The sequence below is a fragment of the Phascolarctos cinereus genome, unplaced genomic scaffold, assembly GCF_003287225.1.
Source record: "Phascolarctos cinereus isolate Bilbo 61053 unplaced genomic scaffold, phaCin_HiC Scaffold_2;HRSCAF=192, whole genome shotgun sequence".
NCBI classification, from domain to species: Eukaryota; Metazoa; Chordata; class Mammalia; order Diprotodontia; family Phascolarctidae; genus Phascolarctos; species Phascolarctos cinereus.
In genome coordinates, this window is record NW_027555625.1 from 375,573,528 (window position 1) to 375,599,679 (window position 26,152).

Below are 26,152 nucleotides of genomic sequence, written 5' to 3' on the forward strand. Positions count from 1 at the left end.
TTTGTGTGTCTTCATAGCACCATGATAGAAATGTGAATTGTGGCTAAATTCATGTGCTGAACTGAGACATCTGTTCTGGTTGACTTCAGGGTTTCTAGTTTAAAAGCTGTTCTTTTTTGGGGGATTTAAAGGTGGTCTGAACTGGTTCATTTTACAAGTGAGGAAACTGAGGTACAGACAAAGAGTTTAAGTGACTTGCCTAAGATCACCTAGGTAATAAGTAACAGAGCCAACATTCAAAACTATACCTCCTAAGTAGTGCTCTTCCTACTAGTACATTGTCTTGTTTATTCTGATAAGTCCTGTTAAACTTGGCGTCGAGTGCAAGGCTTCAGGAGAGCGTTGGTCTATCCAGAGAAGAAAGCAAGTTATGAAGTTATTTACTGGATTCTCAAGAGTATCTTAGATTATTATATTCATCATTCTTGTATCTTAAGTGGAGGTAGGGGTTGGGAAAGGGGCCCAAATTTGTGTTAATTTTACCCTCTCCATGTGGAGAAGAGTGATACGGTTTCTGGAGGAAAATTCCAATGCTAGAAATAGAAAACTCTGGGTGTGTGTGGGGTGTGTGTGTGTGTGTGTGTGTGTGTAATGAAAAAGGTAAAATTCTTTAAATGCTTTAGAAAGATATTTAAGTGGAAGATGCCGCTCTTGAATGTATATCCATTCTGGAATTATCATTTTGTGTTCATTCTAAGGATTACAAAGTCAAGGACAAGGACCTTTCTGTTGAAATCCTTTCAGTTTTACATCGTGGCATGATGGAAAGGGCACTGAGCTGGGTTTGGCTTTTTCCTCTTGCATTTTGTAACTTTGGAGAAGTCCTTTTATTTTTAGTGCTAAATTTGCATCCAGATGGATCAAGTTAGTAGAGGAGAATGGCATGGTTAGGGAAAAAATGGAGAGGGAGAAAAGTAATTATATTGATCAATTATCTACCTTATGCTGCACTATAATGTGTTTCAGGCCATTCTATTAGTCTTTATTCCTTGGACCAAAAGAAGAAATTAGTCATTGTTAACCATTGACTAGAAACTAGAAGAGGAGAAGGAATTGTAAGATAGGGAGATAAGGTGGACTTACTTCATGGAAGGAGTGAGGGATACCAGGTGGACAGCCAGACTGTACCACTGCTACCTTTGTGATGTGGGGATGGGAGTGGGGAAGTTGAGGAAGGGCTTCTGCTCTTCAGGTGGACTTACTGGGTCAAAATTTGTGGGAAGCACATGAACAAGAGTTGAGAGAGGCAAGTGGGAATAGGTTGCCCTTTGCCTCGTTGGAGTGGACTCCCAAACTGATGAGATCACGGATCTTTTTGAGTATCTGAGGTGAGAAAATAGACACTAAGATCTTTCTGGTTCTGGGCAAGAGAAATATTGTGGGTTCTGGGTTCAGCTGTGTTTAGCTTCCTTCCAACGGTGCATTTTTGAGGATGCTTTTTTCACCGTTGGTAAGCTATTTGTCCTCTTTGTGGCTCCCATTTAGTCCCACACCCTTCCCTTTCTCCAAACAATGCTGTAGAGTCCTGTGGGAGAAGTGGGAAAAGTGGGGAAAGTGTCTCATGTTAGACAGTCTGACTTACTGCCTAGTGGAAAAGTCTTTCTTTCCTGTAACCTCCCTGAAATCCAGCCTCTGCCTCAGAAGGAACTTGCTTACAGATTGCTTTAACCTCAGCTTGTTCCACCTTTAAAAAAACCAACCTTCTCTTTTGAGTATGAACTCATTCAACATATGTGAACATCCCAAAATATGTATATGAACGAAAAAAGATCATGAATAAAACCATGTATGTCTGTCATGTACAGTGTACACATTTTTCATTGTCCGTAGTGCAAAGAGAAATGAATGATGTTCTTAGTGAAGAATCATGCTTCCTTCTTTAGTCCCAGACAGATCTGAGGAATGGCATAGACCAGTGTTGTCAAGCTGAAATAGAAATGGATTTCTATGGGCAACATACAGATTTAGAAAGCCAAACTTCTCATTATGTTGTCTGTCACGCACACACACACACACACACACACACACACACACACACACACACACACACACACACACACCCTCAGTAGATTGACTAACCTCCTGAATGCTGTAGTTTGGCTAATAGACATATACTGTTTGTTTGTTTTCCCATATACATGGTTAGGTCTGCCATTATAGATCTGGCCATCTTTGCATCTCTAGAGCCTAACATTCTTTGCTTGTGGACTCGACCTCTAATTTCATTGTTATTTTAATGAGAAAATTTCCTTTACTGCTGTCGATTGGCACCTACTCATGGTCCTACGGTCCTCCTGCCTAATACTCTGAGCAATTAAATGAGTTGCCCATATACAGCCAGTATATGACAGAAGTGGGACTGGAACCCAGGTTTGCCTGACCCGTTTAATCAGCATTTATATATGCCCTTAATGTATGCCTGAGGCATTTCTTGTTTAAGCAACCATTAAGGCTGTTCTGTTGGGCCAAATAAAACTTCTTCTTTTGTAATCAGCAAGCAGACAGGACAAGGTAGGATATTTTCAGACAGTTGTTTGAATATGAGGATGTGGTCGGTCTGCTCTAGAGAATAATTTGCATGTCTAATCAGCTGTCAAATCTTGCCCTTGCTACATCCTTACTGAATTTCTCAGTTTCATCCCCTTCACTCATAGCTACCAGCCTAGTTTAGTTACCTGTCACCTGGACTGTATCATAGGACTCATAGGAGTCCTCCTGTGGAATAGGTCTCCCAGCCTCAAGTCTCTCCTTACTCTAATCTATCCTCCATAGTTGCCAGTGACCTTTTTGTTTGTTTGTTTTTTGCTAGGCAATGGGGTTAAGTGACTTGCCTAGGGTCACACAGCTAGTAAGTGTCAAGTGTCTAAAGCTGGATTTGAACTCAGGGCCTCCAGACTCCAAGGCTAGTGCTTCTATCCACAGTACCATTTAGCTGCCCCTGCCAGTGACTTTTTCTTTTTTTTTCTTTTTTTTTTTAAATATAAATTTATTTATTTTTAGTTTTCAACATTCACTTCCACAAGCTTTTGAGTTCCAAATTTTCACCCCATCTCCCCCCTCTCCCCACCCCAAGATGTCATGCATTCTGAATATCCCTTCCCCTAGTCTGTCCTCTCTTCTATCTCTCTCCCCTTCTCTTATCCCCTTCCCCTTCTTTCCTGTAGGGCAGGATAGACTTCTGTCCCCATTTCCTATATTTCATTTCCCAGTAGCATGAAAACATTTTTTTAAACATATGTTTTTAAAACTTTAGGTTTCAAATTTTCTCTCTTCCTCCCTCCCCACCCACCCTCATTGAAAAGGCAAGCAACTCAATATAGGTTGTACATGTGCAGTTATGCAAAACACGTCCATAGTAGACATGTTGTGAAAAACTAACTCTATTTCCCTTAATCCTATCCTGCCCTCCCATTTATTCTATTCTTTCTTTTGACCCTGTCCCTCCTCAGAAGTATTTACTTCTGATTACCCCTTTCCCAATCTGCCCTCCTCTCTATCATCCCCCTGCTCTCTTGTCCCCTTCTCCCCCTATTTTCCTGTAGGGTAAGACAGATTTCCATACCCAATTGAATGTGTATGTTATTCCCTCCTTAAGCCAAATCCTATGAGAATAAGATTCACTCATTCCCTCTCACCTTCCCCTGTTTCCCCTCCACTGTAAGAGACTTTTTCTGTTTTTTTTTTGTGAGATAATTTACCCCATTCTACCTCTCCCTTTCTTCTTCTCCAAGTATAATCCTCCTCATCCCTTAATTTTATTCTCCAGATATGACCCCTTAATCTTCACTCACCCTTTGCCCTCTATCTATCTATCTACATATACATACATATAATTTTTTTCCTCCAACTACCCTAATACTGACAAAGGTCTCATGAGTTATAAATATCATCTTTCCATGCAGGAATGTAAACAGTTCAATCTTAATAAGTCTCTTATGATTTCTCTTTCCTGTTTACCTCTTCATGTTCCACTTGAGTCCTGTATTTGAAAGTCAAATTTTCTATTCAGCTCTGGTCTTTTCATCAGGAATGCTTGAAAGTCCTCTATTTCACTGAATGACCATTTTTTCCCCTGAAGGATTATACTCAGTTTTGCTGGGTAGGTGATTCTTGGTTGTAATCCTATCTCCTTTGCCCCCGGAATATTATATTCCATGCCCTGGTCCTTTAATGTAGAAGCTGCTAAATCTTGTGTTATCCTGATTGTGTTTCCACAGTACTTGAACTGTTTCCTTCTGGCAGCTTGTAATATTTTCTTCCTGGGAACTCTGGAATTTGGCTACAATATTCCTAGGAGTTTTCCTTTGGGGATCTCTTTCAGGAGGAGATCTGTGGATTCTTTCAATTTCTATTTTGCCCTCTGGTTCTACTATATCAGGGCAGTTTTCCTTGATAATTTCTTGAAAGATGATGTCTAGGCTCTTTTTTTGATCATGGCTTTCAGATAGTCCAATAATTTTTAAATTCTCTCTCCTGGATCTATTTTCCAGGTCAGTTGTTTTTCCAATGAGATATTTCACATTGTTTTCTAATTTTTCATTCTTTTGGATTTGTTCTACTGTGTCTTGATTTCTCATAAAGTCACTAGCTTCCAATTGCTCTATTCTAATTTTTAAGGAAGTATTTTCTTCAGTAATCTTTTGGACTTCCTTTTCCATTTGGCCAATTTTGCTTTTTAGGGCATTTTTCTCCTCATTGGCTTTTTGGACCTCTTTTGCCATTTGGGTTAGGCTGTTTTTTAAGGTGTTATTTTCTTCAGTATTTTTTTGGGTCTCCTTTAGCAAGCTGTTGACTTGTTTTTCATGATTTTCTTGCATCACTCTCAGTTTTTCCTCTACTTCCCTTACTTGCTTCTCAAAATCCCTTTTGAGCTCTTCCAAGGCCTGGGACTGATTCATATTTTTCTTGGAGGCTTTGGATGTAGGAGCTTTGACTTTGTTGTCTTCTTCTGGTTGTATATTTTGATCTTCTTTTCACCAAAGTAAGATTATAGTCTGACTCTTTTTGCGCTGCTTGCTCATGATCCCAGCCAATTACTTGAGTTTTAAACTCTTTGTTAAGGTAAGAGTCTGCTTCCAATGTGGAGAATGTATTGTCCCAAGCTTCAGGGGTTTGTATAGCTGTTTTCAGAGATACTTGTAGGGACCTGTAAATTTTCAGTTCTTCCAAGGTGGTATGATAAGGGGCAAGGTGTTTACTCCTTTCCTGGCCTGTGACCACAAGTGTACTGCTTTCTGTCCTGTAACTGTGAGGAGGGGCTCCTCTTCACAGCCACCACAAGCTCCTCCATGCCAGCGTTCCTCCTCCCCCCAGCACCACCGCCCAGGACTGTGGCCCAGATCCAAACACGGGCAAAGCAAGAGATTCCTGCCTCAGCACTGGCAAAGAGATCCCTGCAATCCCTCTCTGATCAGCCACTGGATTCCCCCTCAGTCTGTGGGCCGGAAGCTCGGGAAGCAGCTGCCCCCTCCCAGGGCCAGGCTCTTGGGGAATGGAGCTGAGACCCCACCTTCCTGTCTTAGCACCGCAGAAACAGACTTTTCCCACTGACCTCCTAAGTTGTCTTTGGCATTCGTGGATTGAGGAGTCTGAAAACCTCCACAGCTGCCCACGATTCAGTCCTCTGAGGCCTGCTCCAGGTTCGCTGTGCTGCGCTCCCAGCCCGGCGCGATACACCTTTCTGATCAATCATCCAGGTTGTCTTGGGCTGGAAATTTGTTTCACTCTGTCTTTTTTGTGGGTTCTGCTGCTTCAGAATTTGTTTAGAGCCATTTTTTATGAGTATTTGGAGGGGTTTGGGGGAGAGCTCAAGCAAGTCACTGCTTTCACTCTGCCATCTTGGCTCTGCCCTCCCACCAGTGACTTTTTCAAAGCACAAGTCTAGTCTGACCATTATTATCCTAGTCACTAAATTCCCTTTTACCCTTAGAATGAAATATAAAGCTATGTGTTTGGCATTTAAGGTCCAATTTACTTTCCCTGTCTAATGTCTCGTTATTTCCCTCTATGCACAGTCTGGCCCAATTAGTTTTATTTTGCTTCATGGACAATAGTCATCTCTTTCCTCCATACATTTGCTCTGGCTCTCCTCCATACCTGGAATGCATTCTTTCCTCACTTCCACCTCTCAGAATCCCAATTTACCTTTAAAGTCTTAGCCTAAGTCTCATTTTCTATAGGAAGCCTTTTCGCATTTCTTCAGTCCCTCTTCTGTATACATGTATCATGACTTTCCCTTCTAGACTGTAAGCTTCTTGAAGGCAGGAACTCTGTTGTACTTCTGTCCTTGTATCCCCAGTGCCTTACATAGACACAATGTCTAGCACATTGCAAGAATTAATAAATTCTTGCTGATTAAGGGACATTTATTGTTCTTTTGATCACTTTTTGGGTACAGTCACATTGTCGTTGGCGGGAAGAACAACATTCTTTTTTATCTCCTGAGATAACTTCTAAAATTATCTTTGGTGTGTTCGAGGTTGTGTTACCCCCCGGCATGGATTTCCGTGCTGTGCGCTTGGTCTGATCCAGCTTTTCTGCCTGCCTGCCACCTTAAACACCAATTTAGATTCCTCCTATTAGGGGCCAAATGCGTTAGTTCTGTTGCTGCTGATGAAAATAGATTGTTATAGAAGTCTTGACAACATTTTAACATTTTCAATCTACTTGATGGCTTCCTGCCAGTTTGTCAATATCCCTCTTAAAATGTGGCATCTAGAACAGAACATCATACCCCAGATGTAGTCTTGTAGTCTGAGCGATGCAAATATTATAGTGGAACGCTAACCTCACTTGATCTTCTATCTCTGTAGCCTGAGATAACATTTATTTTTTTTGACAAACATGTCAGTCAAAACCTTGTTATTCTTTTTTTGTAACTTAAAGGGAAGAATTCATCTTGCCAGTAATGTATTGCTAACCCATATCTTATATTCCTTTTGTGTTTCTCCAAAAGCACCTAGCACAATCCTGAACAGCTGGGCCCTCAATAACTACATGCTTATTCAAGATTGGATTTAGTATTTTCTGTGATTGCATCCATCAACTTAGGTTTCTTACCTGTCACCTGGACGATATTACCTGGTCTCCTGTGGAATAGGTCTGCTAGCCTCAAGTCTCTACACCATGACCGAAGTGTTTTTTCTAAGTCTAGTCTTTAATTATCCTCTGTTCACTAATCTTACCTCCAGAGCCAGATAAGCCCTCCCTCTGTTTGGCGATTAAGGCCCTTCTCCACATAGAGAGGTAGAGACTGTCAGGACTGGAAAGGCCCTTAAAGATTGTTTAGTTTAGCAGGTGCCCTCCCCTGCAGGGGCCCTCATCCCCCGGTTTTAGAGATGGAGAAACTGAGGACCAGTTAAAATAATTCAATGAGATCACATGCATAAAATTTGAATCCAGGTCTCCCGACTATACTTTGATTGGCCTTTACTCCATCACGTTGTCTTATGTTCCTTGGCCTAGTATAAGACAAAACTAGAGTCCAGAATTCTGATCACCACCCCCCTACCCTGGTATCTCATTGCTTGAACACAAAACCTTTATGACCAAAAAGGTTCTTCTCACTAAAATAAACCTTCAGTTCCTATTCTTCACTTAATACATTGCCTCTATATGTATCTGCTTTTGTTTTGCATCATTCACTCACTATTTAGTATCTTATGGGAATAATGAGCATAATGTTGGGAAAATATTTGTTTAAGCTAAAGAATCAGGGGTGGAGCCCTTAGCCAGCCTTGCTGAATTTGTTTATTTTTAAGAAATTTCTCACAGATGTAAGTGACACATGGGCATTTTCTCCTGTGTGTTTCAGGAGGGGCCACCAAAGCCGTATGGAAAATAATAGAAACAGAGAGCTCCTTTTTGATCTATGGGCACAGCACAGTCTCCTGTGTGAGGTGTTTATGGGAGAGGAGAAGGAAGCAATTTGAACGCTCTGCTTTCTTTTTATTGGGCTGAATGATTCTGACAGAATTCTGTATTTGGGGAAGAGCTAGAAGGAAAAAAGACAGACATCTGTATGCTACAAACTAGGCGCGGAGGACCGGTATATCAGAGGAGGACGGGGAAAGGAAGGAGACATGGATATTGGCAACTGTCTGAGTGTAGAATTTCCCATATCATTTTATTTTAATAGTTCTGACAGTTGGAAGATTCATCACTAGTGTCTTCTGTCCCTTAGAATTTGGCTTTTTATGAAGCCAAATACACGAATCTTTCTGTATGCCTGAACTTTCTCCCTTTCTGTTTAATCCTTTATGGTATTCTCTTTAAGACACCTTGAAACTTAGGTTTCATCTCTGACTCAAATTAAATAGGGTAAATGAATAGCTTTGTATCTATTCTCTTTGTTTCTTGCCGATTTCCATCTTTCCCTGGTTAGTCTCACTTTTGTCCCTACTCATCCCCAAACAACAATAAAAAAAGATTTATAATCATTTTTTTTGAGATTTTTTTCTTCTTCGGCCTGGCCATATCTATTCTTGACTCCGTCTAAATGCTGTTGTGTACATGTGGACCGCTATCTCACACTGGTGCAATGTATAGAGCACTGAGCCTTAAAGCAGGAAGACCTGAATTCAGATGTGGCCTAAGACATTTACTAATTGTGTGACTCTGGACAAGTCACTTAACTACTGTTTGTTTCATCTGTAAAATGGGGGTGATAACAGCACTTCCCTCCCAGGACTGTATGAAATGAGATAATTATTGTAAAGGACTTAGTACAGTGCCTGACATATAGTAAGTACTTAATAATAATTATTAGTCATATTAGTAGTATCATCATCATTATTCTTTCTGTTTCACTTCTGTTGATATTTTGTATATGATCAGAATATATTATATATATATAGTTTTATATAGATATATTTTCTAAATAGAATATATTTTGTATAGATATATCTTGTTTTGTTATGTATGTAACTTTTATATAAACAGAATACATTTTGTCTATATATTTTGGTTTTTATGTATATATTTTCTATATAAACAATAGATTTTGTGTCCATGTATGTATCTGCAGATAGCTCTGTGTGTGTGTGTGTGTGTGTGTGTGTGTGTGTGTGTGTGTGTGTGTGTGTGTGTATTTTTGCCAGAGCCCGAACCAGGCTCACTCTTTCTTGGGAGCTTATAATAAGCTTGATTTCTGCTTTAATTCAGGATAATTCCTCGCTGTAGCAATCTTCCCCAAATCTGCCTTGACTAGTTTACATTTCTTTTTCTTCCTAGCTTGTCTTTTCTCCTGTGTCTAGAAAGACTTAATCAAGCTATTTCCATTACATTGGTTCTACTCCCTGATTTTTTCAGTGTGGGAACATTCCTTTTTGGAAACTGCCCACCAGTTCAGCTTCATTTGTAACTTAAGAGTCTTCTAACATTTCCTGGTGCACTTGGAGATTAAGTTAGCTGTAAAATTGATGTTATGTCAGATGTAGCTCTTGAACGCTGGTCTTCCTAACTCCAAGGCTAGAGCGCTATCAATCATTCAAGACTGTTTCTCACTTTTATTGTTTTAAAATAGAGTTTCAGTGTGACTGGCATATTCTGCCTTACTACTTAACTACACATCTTACCCTTCATTAAAACAACTTCCTGAGTCTTGCCTCTTTTATGAAAACTTTACTAACCAGAGAAGAGGAGATGATTTTTTTATTGACCCAACTTAACCCTCATACGTTATGGCTTTGCCTAATCTCTATTTTATACCTAATTTTTTGCTCCTGCAAAAATTTATGTCTTGATTTATTGGCAGGTCAGTGGTCCATAATATATGCTTCTGTTCAGAAGTGACTGATGAAGTGACTTGTTCAAGCTCAGGCATGTAGTGCCAGGTCTAAGATTTGAACCTATTGTTTCAAATTCCAAATCTCCAAATTCTGTGCTCTTTCCATTTAACGCACTGTGGTGCGTTAAAAAAAAACACCTAAAATAAAAAAACAGAGAACAATAAACCTGTTTACAATAATGAGTAACTACTCACATATCAAGGACAGCCAGAACTCAGTTTATTGTAGTATGGTTAATGTTTATTAAGTGCCTGCTAGGTATAAAGACACTTTACCAGATGCTGAGGATGTAAAGGGGGGAAACAAAGGCAGTCCCTTTCCTCAAGAAGCTTACAAGTTGAGCTGACAGTTTTGCCACTGTCTGTATAATCAGTATTATGATAGACTAGGGATTCTTAGCCTTTTTTTGTGTCATGGACTCCTTTCCAGAATAATGTTGTTAAATACAAAAAATGAAACAGAATCATAGAGGAAATAGATTATTTTGAAATACAAAAAAAGCAAGTTCATAGGCCCCTAGGTTAAGAGCCCCTGAAAGACTGGCTAACTGCGTGGGGAGTGAAACACAGTCTGAGGCTTGTGGGTGAAAAAAAAGTTGAATGAAGATCTTCCCTGGTTCTGCTAGTCCTGTCTATGGCCTTATTTCAAATCTGTTGATTTGCCTCATTCAGCTCTCCATTTAGAAGAAATCAGGAGCAGCTTTCTGAAAGAGAGAATGTTATCTGTCCCAAGGCAGGTGAACGTTATCATATAACAGAGCTTGAGACTTCATTAGCCTGATTTTGACCGTTAGCTTCTGCAGACACTTAATGGATGTCATGACTTTTTCTAGTGCCATCTGGAATTTCTTTTCCTTTATATTCATGATTCTTCAGGCTTCTAAATGGGCAGTGAGGACATGCACACAAAATACAAAAAGAACATTATGAGAAAAATTCTTATCTGTAAAAGCTGTGTGGTATGTAGATGGATGTCATATCAAAAACTGGTGTCGATGCCCATATACCTATGAAATCACAGTTCTGAATCAAAAGGAAAAAAAAAAGCCCATCCTAAAACAGCAATAACAATGAATGAATTAATTAATGCATAAAAACGAGCTAAAGTTTAAAAAGTCAAAGTTTGGGACAGCTAGATGGTGCAGTAGGTAGAGTACTGGGAAGGCTCACCTTCTGAGTTTAAATCTGGCCCCAAGACACATACTAACTGTGTGACCCTGGTCAGGTCTCTTAACCCTGTTTGCCTCAATTCTTTCATCTGTAAAATGAGCTGGAGAAGAAGAAGGCAAACCACTCCAGTATCTTTGCCAAGAAAATGCCAGATGGGGTCATAAAACATCGAATGTGACTGAAAATGAATGAACAACTAAGTGTAAAAGTCAGAGACAGGAGAAGGCATTATTGTAGCCCGCATCCCACTCCCACCTTTGTGAACTTGGCCAAGTTATTCAGCCTCCTTTTGCTTTGCTTTCCTATCAGGTGAGGGTTTTGTACCAGACTTGGTCCCTCCAGCTTTCAGTCTCTTGTCCAGTCTTGGAGGCCAGGCTTGTCCTACAAGCGGCGTTAGGAGATTATTTATCCTCTAGGTGGCAGTTTTGTATGTGTATTTGAAGCTCTTGCAGGGTCAGACTGAGAAGAAATTGTCTTCTGTGCTTTGCAATTTGAGAAACAGTGATGCATGGTTTACTGGGGAAGAGATCGACTGTGGGCACTATTGTTTACAGAAAAAAAATGCTCCAAAAATGAGTCATTCTTTCTCTAGAATTTCATTTTGTTCCCCGTGATGGGTGGTTTTGCATCCACTTACCTGAAAAACCACATGTAATCAGTCAGTAAAGCTCCTATTTGAATATAGCATTTTTATCTTGTTTTCCAGTAGCTCAAACACTGGGTCTCCTGCTCTATTCAGTCCCATCCTGAAAGTTTTGTATTCTAGTAAAGGAAAAAAAAAACACAGCTAAAATCATAACAAGTCCATTCTCGCACTCTCCCCCCCGCCCTCCACCAACCCCCCAAATAAGCCATTGCAGCTTTTACGTGAGAAATGTGGAGAAAATCAGTTGCCTTATTAAATAGGCAGAAAGAAGTATGTGGATTATTGGACAGAGAATTTTCCCCTTGGGTTGTGTGCTTTTATCTCTGACAACAGATGAACCATTTTTTCCTGGTTCTAAACTTCCCATCCCCCGCCCTCCTCTCTTTTTTTGTTTGGAATAATATTTGATTTTTCTTCCTTCCGGTTGGACTTTACCACTTGACTCCAATCCATTGACATTTAGGAAAGGAAATGGCCTTTTCCTTCCTTAGAGAGGGTGTCATGGAGACCCAACTCCCATGGACTTTAGGAGGGGAATCTCGTACTTTTTGAATTGCTCCTGGACAGTCTTCTTTCTAAAACAAGCCAGTGATCCAGTGTGAGGGGAATGCCTAAACTTTTCTTTGGTTTTATTAACAAGAATTTGGCAAGAAGTTTTCAAGTAAGAGCTCTGGGAAGCTCTTCTTTTGTTCCTATTTGATGGAATGAGAAAAGGGATATGGGCAATGGGGGCATTGATAGTAGGGCTGCTCTCATACATATTTATTTCCGTGGTTAATTCCATGTTAACAAACACTGTAGGTTTTTTTTTTTAATGAGGTGAGCACTACTGTTAAATAGACTAATGATAATTATTAAGATTTATAGAACACTTTAAAATATCCAGAGTTCTTTCTTTGCAGCAATCTTGTATATATATATATATATATATAGGAGGTAGTATATAGGTTGTATCTGAACTAGTTTTCTAAAAGGAGAAGAAATAGCATCTGCAGCTCTGGGCTGGTGATCTTAATATTGACCACTGGCACTGATTAGTCAATTGGATGATTTCTGACCACTCAGAAAGGGAAACAGTGATTGATATGATCCAGGATAGGTTTGTTAAGAACAAATCCTGTATAGTTAGCCTTGTTTCTTCCTCCCCTCATTATGTGACAAATATCATAAAACTAGTTTTTGTAAATTTCAGTTTTTTCCTTATGCTATGTTAATAGATATGATGGAGAAAGATGTGGAGTGGGTGATTAATTAGATTCAGAAATAGTTGGACCCAAAGGTGGTAATTAATGGACTATCAACCTAAAGGAGGTCTCCATTCGAGGGCCACAGGTCTCTGTCCATGGCCATTTTTCTATTCAACAGTGATTCATAGAATTATATATTTAGAGCTTGAAAGGGCACTTAGAAATCATCTAGTCCAACTCCTTCATTTAACAGATGAAGAAACATTTCAGCAGTGACTTGATGAAGGCAGATCAAATTCATCAAATCAAATTTATCAAGTTTATCAAATTTGTCGATGATACAAATTTGATAAGAATAATTTATTTGTTAGATAACAGCATTGGGATCCAGGAAGCTCATGATAAGCTAGGATTATGTATCAGATCTCATAAGATGAAATTTCTTTGGTACATATGAAAAGTACTATACTTAGGTTTATGAAGTGAGTTCCACAAATAGAGGAAGGAGATATATGGCTGAAAAACATTTTGAGTATGAAAAAGGTAGACTGGGAATGAGTCAGTATATTGTCAAAGGGCAAAAAGAAATATTGTAGAAGGGATTTAAAAAAATTTTTTTTCTCTTTATTTATTTTTGTTACATTTTACATTCCAAACTGTCTCTCTCTTTCCCTCCCTGCCCACGTTGTGCTCGAGAAGGCCACCATTTGATGCAGATTTATAAATATATGTAAAACCATGCTATGCATGCTTCTGTTTATCATTTTTTTTCCTAGAAGGGATGTAAAACCACGTCATCAGAGGATTGGTTGGGGAATAATGGGGTGTTTAGAGAAGAGAATGAATGAAAAAACGTTTAATAAGATGTGCAAAGCATTGAGACAGCAAATAGAAACACAAGGCAGTCCTGCCCTCCAGGAGCTTACATTCTAAAGAAGGAAACAACAGGCATAGAGGTTTGGGTTTTAGGGTAGATGGAAAGCCCATGAAATTTCTAGGGCACAGAAGCATCTTCTATAATGTTAAATCCATTGATGAAACCATACTCTTTTCTGGTTTTTCAGTGTTTATGGCTTTTGAGGAGGTAGGAGCTATGGCACCTTCCCAATCTGTTGTCATGTCCTTTCTCTGCAAAGATTGTTCTCCAGGATTAAAGTACTTGTGAGGGGGTACAGACTGTAATCAGGATCTATAGTTGGGAGTTTTTTTGGGGGGCATTGCTATTCCCAGGACTCTTAGACTTGGCTTCCCAATGGAAGCAGTTGGTAGGTAATTGGTATTGGTGGTGGTATGGATGGTAGCCCCTTTTCCCAAAGAGTACCCCACCCTCAGTTATGGCAGCTAGAGCCTGGTTGGAAGTAGGACCCTTGGTCTAGGTGGTAGAGGAAAGACTGATGGCATTGCTGTTCTAAGAAGACTTAGTAGTGAGGGGAAGGGTCATGATTGTTTTCAAACATTTGAAAGTTTGTTGTGTCAAAGAGGAATTACATTTTGTCCCTCCTGGATGCTAAATTAGGGCCAATGGATTGGTGTTACAGGAAGGCAGATCTTAGTTCAGCTGAAGGAAGAAATTCCTAACTTTTAGGGTTGTCCCAAAATGGAATAAATCGTTTCGAGAGTAGTGAGTTTCCTTTCATCATTGTAGGTCATGGGATTGTTGATGTAGAGCTGATAGAAATTTCAGAGCTCATCTACCCAAACCTTCTCATTTTCAGTATGAGGAAACTGAAGCACTAAAAAGTTAAACTGCTTGGCCAAGTCACAGAGGTAGCAAATGTCAGACATGAATTTGGAACTCACCTCTTCAAGTGGAAGTTAGATAAGAACATTTAAAATAAAATCTTTCATTTTATTTTATTTTTCAGTAGATAAATTTTCTTCCCCTCCCAAACCCTTTTCCACCTCATTTGAAAGAAAAAAAGAAAACAAAATCCTTGTAGCAACTGTGTATAATGGCGCAAAACAAATTCCCACGTGGTCCACGTTCAGAAATTTGTGTCTCATTCACCTCCTTGGATCTATCATCTCTGTCGTAAATTCTTTGGAATCATGGTTGATCTTTGCCTTGGTCAGGGATTTTAAGTCTTAGGTAAGTATGTTTGGAGGATGTGCCACTACTCCTGGGGTGCTGTGATTGTTTGTCTTCTTTGTCTTTCCCCAGCCGATTTAAGATTTCTTATTTTGAGGTTCTGGTGATTTTTGAAAAAGGTTGCTGACGTGTTACAGGATCCTTCCTCTTGGCAACCTGAAGAGACATTACAGTTCTGTTATTTTGCTTTATTTGAAATGAAACACTTGAGAAGAATTCTGTTTGGCTGACAGTGTTTACTCATCATTAGATGTGTGGAATAGTATTATTTCTTGGGATTGTGTGTTTTTTAAAGTGCTTTTCTTCCTTAGAATCAGTGTCTCTCCCCCACCTAGTTTATGCTAGATTCGGAATCATCTATCTCTGTCTTCATCCAGATAAGATTTTTTTTTCAGGTGGTAAATAGCAATTTTTCCCCCCCAGAATTTTGTTGACTTTTCTAGAGAGGAAGAGAGTGGGTTGGTCACCTTTTTTTCTTGTATAAAGAAGCTGGTGTCAGGACAGATTGAATGTACATACGCATCTCATCACATAGCCATGTACTCATGGTTATTTAGGCTCGTTATCTTTTGTCCCCAAACCTAGCATTAATATTACCTTCCATTGCCCTAGCTCCTGAGTATTTGGGAGGCCAGAGTAACTGATTTCACTGTTGTCTAAGCTGTGCTGAGTGTTAGCAAAGGAAGAATGCTTGCACGTACAGTGTATATCAGGGGTAGGGAACCTGCGGCCTCAGGGCTACACGTGGCCTTCTAAGTCCTTGGCTGCCGCCTTTTGACTGAGGCCAGGCTTTACAGAGCAAATCCTTGGCTGCACGTTCTCTACCCCTGGTCTGTATACTATACCCATCTCACTGGTTCTGTGTGTGTACACTGTATGTATACTGTGTCGATACCACTGATTGTGGGTACTGTGTGTGTGTGTGTGTGTATACACATGCATACATATCACACACACACATACACAGAGTACCCATCTCACTGATTTTGCTTTGAACACTATTTCAGTTCTTGTGAATGACTAGTCACCCTTTACGAAAGTGAAAGAGACCATTCTTGCTTCTTTTCTTCTGTCTCTGAATTTTTTACATCTCTGCCTTGTACCAGCTCTTTAATGAAGGCCAATGCTAAAATCTCAAATTTAGTGGTTATAAGAATTTGTTTAATTCATGAAGTACCAAATGATTGGGCCGCCTTTACTTAGGGGCTGGCTCTCAGTGCACTGTAAGGAATCTGTATTTCCGCTTGTGCATTAGAAATGCAAGATAGACATGTGTTGTCCATTGCTTACTGGCACTTGTACATTTATTTTCATGAGCACAGCGTAGCCCATTCTCCAAGCTTTCATTATTTCTCCAACTTGTCTCCAAGTCTAAGAACTGACATACTATTCGAACTATTAATTCATGGGTTTTACTAGGATGTGACAGTGCTGCTAGGAACGCCTCTAATCATTCTCTTTTGCCTCTACCATAAAGCTACTCTTGGTATTTAGCTCATGGGAAGAAAAAAAATGTAGGTAGAAAGTCAAATCTTTTCTATAGAAGCTCTAATACTCGTAGTAGATTCTTTGTGTGTTTTTCAGTGGGTGGAGTTGATGCAGTTTCCTTGTCCAGTAGGAAATGGGTCATTTGCCAAACCACTGAGATCACCAATGTTGATGTTAATAAGTTAAGATCAGAGTAAGAAGGACTCTGTCTAGTAAACTTGGTTCTGGAGTAATCGAAGTTATTATTGACCGCTGTCTGCTGATGGATGAATTGTGAATTGTCAAGAGTTTACACTGGGAGGGAGGGAAGGAGAGGGAGGGAGGGAGAGAGAGAGAGAGAGAGAGAGAGAGAGAGAGAGAGAGAGAGAGAGAGAGAGAGAGAGAGAGAGAGAGAGAGAGAGATTCAACGGGAGGTAGTAAGGGAACATGCTGTGAAATAGATCTTGTTAGAATCTGAATGCCTTTTGAAGGCTTCATTACTTGCCGAATGAAGTTTCACAGATTTCTCTGTGTAAATTTAGCAGCAAGAGGCTTGAATGGCCCTTTAGGGTCAATCTCAGTCAACAAGTATTTATTACCAGGCACTTTGTGCTTAAGATTGGGGTGACAAAGATGGAAACAAGCAAAATTCTACCTGCCCTCAAAAATTTTATGTTCTTTCAGGGGAGATGACATCTACATATATAGACATCTGAAAATAAATACAAGGTGATTTTGGGGGGCGTTAGAGGTAGGGACCATACTGGAAGCTGGGGGCACTTAGGAAAGTCTTCGTGTAGCAGGTGGTATCCCAGCTGAACTTTGAGTCAAACCAGGTGTTCCAAGGCAGGAAGTTGAGGAAGATGAGTAAATTCCCAGGGTGTGGGGGTGGGGGTATGACTATTAAGTATAGAGACACAGCCAAAGGGAATGGAAGGCTTATGTAACAGTAGTAGTGGAGGAACAGTAAAAAAGACCAGTTCATGTAATAAAGCTGAAAAGGTAGGTGAAGGCCAGGTAGGAAAGGGCTTTAAATGCCAGAAAACTTTACTAGGAAGCAGTAGGGGCGATGGAGTCACTAGGGGAGTGAGTGAGACCTGTGCTTAGGAAAATCACTTTTAGTGGGTGATGAATTGGGGGAGGGAGAGCAATCAGGAGGCTGTGAAAGAGACAAATGGCACTCCTGGTCCTTGAACTGACTTTGATATAGATGTGACCAAAGACTCGCTCCATTTCGGGAGCCGGGGTTCTCCTTTTAGCCCTCCCACCTAGCGGCCAGGCTCTATTGGCCATTCTCTCCCCATTCTTATCGCTTATCAGGCATTTAATTCCACATGGAGGAAGCGAGGCACTTTGATACTTTTCAACAGGAGGAAAAAGGAAAAGGTCATAATATCAGCATGTCCATTTTTCTCCAGTCCTCCTGCTGTGCTTGCTTTGCAGAGAGGCAGCTCTCCCATCAGAACGGTCAGGGTCTGAGGATTGGTTCTTGGGTTCGGCCCTTAGATCTAGAGGCTACGGTCATTTGCTGGTGGTGGTGTTACTTAGTGGTCAGCAGGTCGAGCTTAAGGGAATGAGAGGAGAGAAGTCCTCACTGGGCATTTGACATGAGGCTTCTCTCCATAGGGCAGTTCATTATTTGTACCACCCTTTTCTAATTTGCAGTATGAATTTCAAATTAAAGGGGAAAAAAAGTTGTGGCCCCGTAAGAAAGAGACTAAAAACAGTATATTTTAGGAGAAAGAATGAAGTGTGTGTGTGTGTGTGTGTGTGTGTGTGTGTGCACGCGCGTGTGTGTGTGTTTACAGTTGGCTAATACAACCAGAGTAGTACTGATTTGTAAATATTACCTTGTCTTATTTCTTGGCCAATAGAGTTATATATTCTTTCTAAATGTGGGTATGTACACACACACATATATTTATGAATAACATTTATATAGCAATTTTAGGCTTATAAAGCACTTTACAAATATATCATTTTATTCTTACAATATCCCTGGAATTTAGGTGCTATTATGATCCGTATTTTACAGATGAGGAAACGGAGACAGATAAGGATTAAGCGACTTATCCCGAGTCAAGCAGCTAGTAAGTGTCTGAGGCTGGATCTGAATTCACTTCTTCCTGACTCCAGGTCCATTACTCTGATCCATACTGATAGAAGTTTCCTCAAAAGATATTCCTTGTAACCAGTGAAATCTTAGATCTAGACACCTCCTCAACATGTGCAAACCGGTATTGTTAAGAACAGTGTATGCTGCCATGAGCATATGTGTTGGGTAGGGATCAGTATGGAACTACGACCCCGAGTGAGGGAATAGGTTTGTCAGATTTAAAAGGGGGGGGGGGAGGGAGGGAAGGTTCTCCTGTGTCTTGACTTTAGGAAATCTGTGTAGAAGTTAAACTGTGTGTGGTAGTGGTTTGAGTCCCAATGAGACAAACATGTTTTTAACTGAGTTAGTGTTGGCCTTAGCTTCCAAAGAGGACCAAAATGACATCACTGTGCTGGGGTTAAAAGTACAGTGTGTCTGACAGAGCCTGATCAGACTGATATGAGGTCAGAAGGCTCTGCCACAGGTCAGGAACAGATAGTCCACATGGACATTTAGAGTGGAGATGTCTCTAAATTTGAACATTTCACGTTTCTTTTGGGCTAATGCTATTCTGCCTTGCTTGTAAAGCGCAGCACCTTCTTTGATGTGGGCACGCCATTCTGGACAGTCCTTTGCCAGTGTCCCATGCCATGCAATTGATTCCAAAATTAGAGAGACCTTGAAAATGTCCTTGTATTGCTTCTTCTGACCTCTAAGTAAGTGTATCCTAAAGGGCAGAGTGGGAAGAATCAAATACATCGAAGCATAGCTGAGAGAAAAGAATTGGTGATTGGGGGCACACAGGTGACTTTAAAATATTGACACTCATTATTTAAATAGCCTTCTTTCTGAGCCCCAGAAAACAAATCCTAACAGTAGCCTAGGTGATCTTTATGGCATTGCTGCTTTATGAAATCCTGATGTTGGATTCTCTAGGCACTCACCAGATGCACTCATTCTCCCCAGCTGTCCTCTTTCTTTTTGTCCTTTTTCTTTTTCCTTCTCCAATCCACCCTCCACACAGCTGCCAGTGATTTTCTCACAGTACAGGGTAACCCATCCCCAGCCCATAAACTCCAGTGGCTCCCTATTACATCTAGGATCCAATATAAAAACAGCTTTTTTGAGGTCTTCAAAACTAGGTCTCTTTCTACTTTTCAAGCCTTGTTAAGAATAATTCTCTTCCATGCACGTCTTCTTGCTTTGTTCTGTGCTCGTGATACTCTGTCTTGCCTTTGCACTGGCTGTTCAGGTGCCTAGAATGCTCTCCATCCCCTGCTCTCCTTTGGGGAAACCTAGGTTTCCTTCAGAACTCAGCTCCAGTACCACCTTCTGCATAGAACTTTGACTGATTTCTCCAGCTGGTCAATGCTGTCCCTCCTGAAGCAACTTATTATTCCTTTTGTGTCTATTATATATAAACTCATTATAATATTATGTATAAATTCATTGGTGTTGGAGTCTAAGAACCTTGGGGACAGGGACTGTGTATGCCCATGCATAAATGTGCATGCATGCACATGTGTGCCTGTTGTATACATGTATGTGTGTATTTGTATATACATACATGTATCAATGTATACATTTGTGTATATACAGATAGATATATGTATTTATATATGCATACACAGGTGGCTCAGTGGATAGAGCTTTGAACCTGGAGTCAGAAAGTCCTGAGTTCAGATGTAATCTCATACACTAGCTGTGTGACCATGGACAAGTCACTTAAGCTTTCTATGCCTCAGTTTCCTCAACTATAAAATGGGGATAGGACCCATCTCCCAGGGTTGTGGTGAGAATAAAATGAGATAATATTTATAAGTACCTGACAAACCTGAAAGAGCTAACACACAGGCACACAGAGACATACATAGAATTGATAATGAACTTTGCCGCTGCCAGGATGCTAGGGGGCCAGTTTAGTATCTGAAAAGACAGTTCCCAAGGTGGAGGATGTCTCAGTGTTCTAAATTGTTATCACTTTATTGTATGTTGTCCAGAAGGGCCAGACTCTATAGGAAACAGTCTAGGGACACGTTAGCCTCAAGGTTAAGATGTGATGCTATCTACATCCAGAGAAAGAACTATGGAATTGAAATACAGATGGAAGCATACTATTTGTTCTTTTTTTTCCTTAGGTTTTGTTTTGTTTCTTCTTTCTTGTGGCTCCTCCTATTGGTTCTAATTCTTCTTTACAACATGACTAATGTGAAAATATGTTTAATAGTAGGAATGTATATGTAGAACCTATATCAGATTTCACGCCATCTTGGGGAGGGTAAGGGAGAAACTTTAAAACTTAAAAGCTTATGGAAGTGATTGTTGAAAACTGAAATAAAAGCTAAGATGTGACTGGAGAATAGTCTGGTTCCCAGGCAGACCTGCAGAAAGACCAAAGGAGATTAACAGGGTGGTAATGGAGTTAATATGCTCTTTGTACAGGAAATAACATTTTGCAGATGATGAGGGCTTTGGCTTTTCTTTGTTCCAAGGAAATTCACCTTTTGTGGGTGGTGTTTGTTTTTGAGGGGGAAAAGAATGATAAAACTCAAAGCTTTGGGCACTAAGACCATGAGGTCAGACCTGTGGAAACCAAGGAGGCTAGCCCTGTGTCTCCAGACACTGGACTGATGGTGACCCGGGCTGCTGCTCTGGACAAACAACCATCCGCTGATGGGAAATAGGGCTCTGTTCTAAGAATGGTAATTTCTGAGAAGCAGAGGGATAAGGGTACTGCCAGGCACTTATGGATGGAGGAGCTATTGGCTTCTTCTCTGTGGTAGCTTGTTGTAGTGCCAAGACACGTACCAGGATTTACAGGAACATCTACCATTGCTGAACCTAAAAACCCCTTTTCCTTATCAAAGGTGTGTGTGTTGGGGGGGCGGGGATGGAAAGAGGGAAAGGGAGGTTCAGCACTTAACATAGACCTAAATAAACAGTAACTAACATCTGTATAGCACATTATGGTTTGCAAAGTGCTTGACATATTTGGGCCTTATTACAGTCCTGTGGGGTAGGTGCTATTGTTCTCTCTCTTTACGTCTGAGTTAGTTGAAGATGAAGAGAGGTTAAGTTGCCTAGGGTCAGACTGCTGTCTAAATCTAATCCTACCGGGCTTCAAGTCCATTACTCTATCCAGTATGTTACATTGCAATCAGGCCACAAATAGCCATCCAGAACAGAGTAATTCAGGTCTGTGGAGGCACATGGGGGAAAATACTAATACTGCTCAGTCCTAATTGCTAAATGTGTGTAGATAAGTGTAATAGTAAACTGCTGTGGCCTACAACGGAATTTCAGACTTAGAAGGTCTGAGGCACTTCAGGTTGGAAGGGATTTAGTTTAATTCAGGATTTTTCAATTGCAAATGAGGAAACTCAGGCAGAATGGCTAAATGCCTAGCTTCAAATCACACAGCAGGGAAATGGCTAGGTGTCAAACCCATTCCTGATTTAGTGCTCTTTCCACATTACATCATGGTGTCTGGGTCTCTGCAGGCCAGAGTATAAGCTACTTGAGGACAGGTGCTATTTTGAAATGTGTTTTTGTTGTTTTCCTCCTTTGTTGTTTTCCTAGTGCCTAGCACTAGCACAGTACCTGCCAGCATAAGTGCCTAATAAATGCTTATCGGTTCATTGATTGATTCTTTCTGTCTGTGTTAAGTTCTCCAGAGTATTGGAATGATTTGAAGGATCTGACTTATCTGGTACTCTGACCTGACTTATCTGAAACTCACAGTCATTGTAGTGAGTGGACTTTTGTCTTGTAGTGCACTCGTGCTTGCTCTGTCTGTCTCCCAGGCCGTGGGTGCGTCCCGTCCCCCCCCCCCCCTTCTGAGCTAGGTACCTGTGGGAACCCAGTTAAATGTTATTTCTTGGATGTGTGATTCCTAGGAAACCTTTATGCCTCGTTTTAAAAAATAAACAGGCTGCAAAGCTCTTTTGAAGCTTGCCCAAATCATTTTAAGGGAGTGGTCTGTAAACTGTTTTCATTGTATACTTATTACAATAATTTTTTTCAGCATTCTCCTGTATTCATACGTATTTGTTATTAAGTATATACATTCCTGTATTGCTATATTATGTACCCAAGAAAACATGCACAGAAAAGTTTTAAAGGATCTGATAAAATATTTAAAAGTATTTATTTTACTTATTAATGGTATAAAACTCTTTTGCTTTTATAGAAAATATTATTAATACTATTTTATACATGACAAATATGTCTGGCATATGAAGTGAATTGAAGACCAGCATTGATCACTATATTAAATAACAGCAAAGTTTAATTTTTTTAGATAAAAAATTTGAACTTCCTTGCCCCCCAACTTTTAAAAACTGTTCTTAGCAGATTAGAAAACAGATGCTTTTGTGATGTCTGTAAGCTAGGCTAAGTTAGCAAGCATGATTATTTCACTTAAAAAAATCCCTGTGAAAGAGAGCCTAGGCGTACCAGGTCCCAAAATTATACCACAGAGGAGTAACCATCAAAACTATTTGATTTCAATAAGGGAAACAAATTAGACATGTAACATATAGAAACAAACATAGCATTTGATAAACCCAAGGACCACAATTACTAGGACAAGGAGTCACTTCTCAGCAAAAACTGCTGAGAAAACTGGAAAGCAGTCTGGGAGAAATTAGGTACAGACACAAATCTGACCAGATATTGCACAGTGAATTCCAGAGGGATACAGGAGCTCTATGTGATAGGTGACAGCATAAACTGGAGGAGCAAAGGTAAATAAAGGTTCTATTTTTATATATTCAATATATAATATTTGAATTCAAATATATAATATATTCTTATATATTTAAGTATATAAGAATGACAGCCATTCCCTTGTAGATAAATGGTCAGTTGAGTAAGCAGTTCTCAAATCCAAGTAATTAACAGCCGTATTTTTTAAAGAGTTCTAAAATATTATTAGAGAAATGCACATTAAAACAACCCTGAAGTTCTACTTCACATCAGACTGACAAAGATGACAAGAAAGTAAAATGACAGTTGTTGATGTGGTTGTGAAAAAACAGATCCATTAATACACGGTTCATAAAATTAGACTAGCTGTTCTGGAAAGCAATTTGGAACCATTCGCCTCCTAATTATTAAATTGTGCATACCCTTTGACACAGCGATACCACTACTGAGCCTGTACCTCAAAGATCAAAGGGAGGAAAAGGATCCATAAGTACAAAAATATTTATAGTAGCTCTCTCTTTTTTTTAAATAGCACAGAACTGGAAGCAACAGGGGTGCCCATCAGTTGGGGAGAGGCGGAACAAATTTAGCTAGTTAGAATATTGCCAAAAACACAAAAAAGAAAGAAGAAAAAAGAGGGCCGCTAAAGTATTTCAAAAGAAAACATTGATAAGCAGGACAATTTGGAAAATAACATGTTGAATTGTTACATATTCTTTTAAAAAAGTGTATGTATACAATGCAGATTTGTGGTTTTACATATGATCATGTTTTTCTATTCTACTTACCCCTACTGGGGAGACCACTGGTTTAGATCATGGGCCTGGATGTCAGCAAATCTTTTCCTCTCTTCTTCCTCATTGTAACCAGAAACATCTGATACTTATCTGGTGTTTGCTTACTCTACCAAGCACTTTGCAATTATTATCTTACTTAATCCTCACACCAACCCTGAGAGGTGGGTGTTATTATTATCACCATTTTACAGATGAGGAAAGTGAAGCAAACCAGTGTTAAGCAACTTGTCCAGAGTTATTCAGCTAGTAGTATTCTGAGGCTGGATTTGAACTCGGGTCTTCCTGACTCCAGGCCTGGCACTCTTATGCATTGCCCCTCCTAGCATGAAACATAGAAGCCCTTATATCTTACAGGGTCATTATTAGTAAAGTGAATTGACACACCAGTGTCATACAGAAATGTGAGTGGTTAACAGATTGGGACTACTCATTTTGTTACTGTCATATTGCAGAGTAAGTGAGCTCATTAAGAATTAGCTGGTTAAATGGAAATGACTTTATTTCTGAGAATATAAAGGACAACTGTTTGGAAGAATTAGGATAACTTGCTATTTTCCATGTATCTGGAACGTGTGTTTCTTTTTTAAGCAAAGAAGTAGTTACTATGAAGGCACAGCCAGAATAGAAGAACATACAGACATTTCCCCCCAACATTTCAGGGGCACGCCCACCCCTCTACCACCTTCACCTCTAGTGAGAGTGTGCTCAGACTTAGCTCAGTTTCTACATAACTTTGGTGTGTCTAAGCCATTTGTAATTAGACTCAGAAAGCCGCTTTTCCCTTTTTTTTAGAGCTTCAATTGGGGGAAAGATAGATAAGATCATAGCTCGTAAGATCTAAATCATAGATTTAGGGCTGGTTGGGATCTCAGAAGTCATTTGGTTTAACTTCTGGAAACTGAACCCCAGAAAAAGGACAGATCTTCTTAGCACTGTTCTTGTTGTCACTTTTCTCCTTTACCTATTGCAGGTATGTTTATTTTTTCTTTATTTTCCTTTTCCACAGGCCAGGTGTTATCACCATGCAGGCATTGTCTGAAGAGGACCGGAGACTGTGGATGGAAGCCATGGATGGGCAGGAACCAGTAAGTGGCTCTTCACTGAAATGGGATAGGACAAAATCATACCAGGTCTTTCTGCTGCCTTGGAAATATGATACCATTTTATAGATTAGAGTTTGGAAAAGGAATTCATATGAAACTGTTTCACTTAATATTAATGTTTAGGTAGCTGCTGGTAGGTGACTAAAGTACCTGGTATATACCTTGGATATGGACCAAATGGTTAGGGCCATAGACATGATTGACTGATAATATGATAATATAACATGCTTTTCCACTCAATAATGCTTACAAATTTTATTTAAAAAAACAAACAAACAAACAAGGGCAGCTGGATGGTACAGTGGATAGAGTACCAACCCTGGAGTCATGAGGACCTGAGTTTAAATATGGCCTCAGATACTTGACACTTACTAGTTGTGTGACCCTAGGCAAGTCACTTAACCCTGATTGCCTCACTCAAAAAGAAGAAGAACACAGCAGCCTTGAACCTAAATAATAATTAGCATTAATGTTATTTTTAACACTACTCTACTTTAAGTTCAACATTCATTCATTTATTTATTGTTATTTTTGTCCCCCTTCCTCTCCACCACCCTCCCCAAGACGGCGCACAATCTGATACAGGCTATACATTTCCATTCCTATTAAACATGTTTTCACATTAGTGAAGTTGTAAGTAAAAAATTAAAACCAATAGGAGGAACCATCAGAAAGAGGAAACACAACTCAACAGAAGAGAAAAACAATGATAGCGATTCAACTTCCATAGTTCTTTCTTTAGTTCAACATTTAAAGAAATGCAGTAAAAAAGAAATAAAATAGGTAAAGCACTGTACTTTCCTCACTAATCACCAACTGTTATCATTTACTGTTTATCATTGTTCTTCCTTTATACTTAAATAAAAAATAAATTTCTTATTCCCTTAAACCCTTAGAGTCAAAAGTCCTTCAAGTTCAAATATGTAGTTCCTGTGTATATGTTTTGTATGCTTTAGGAGCTTGGTAACAATGCCCTTTTAGGCAACTTTCTATATAGTTTTTATTTTCCCTATAACAAAAGATCCCTGTAACAAAAATACATTTTAATTTGAGATGGTGTTAAGTTTTCTTTTTTAAATTTTTAACATTCATTTTTAAAAATTT

At 39.6% G+C, this 26,152-nt stretch overlaps 1 protein-coding gene across 4 annotated transcripts in view; it reads left to right on the forward strand.

Annotated features, from left to right (window-relative positions):
- The window catches only part of ARHGAP26 (Rho GTPase activating protein 26), a 528,120-nt gene that overhangs the window by 198,907 nt on the left and 303,061 nt on the right, over positions 1-26,152 (forward strand). For all 4 annotated transcript variants that reach the window (XM_078150504.1, XM_021004972.2, XM_078150503.1 and 1 more), the window contains exon 11: positions 24,952-25,030. In XM_078150504.1, coding sequence (XP_078006630.1) covers positions 24,952-25,030 — 79 coding nt within the window. The remainder of the gene's footprint in view (positions 1-24,951; positions 25,031-26,152) is intronic.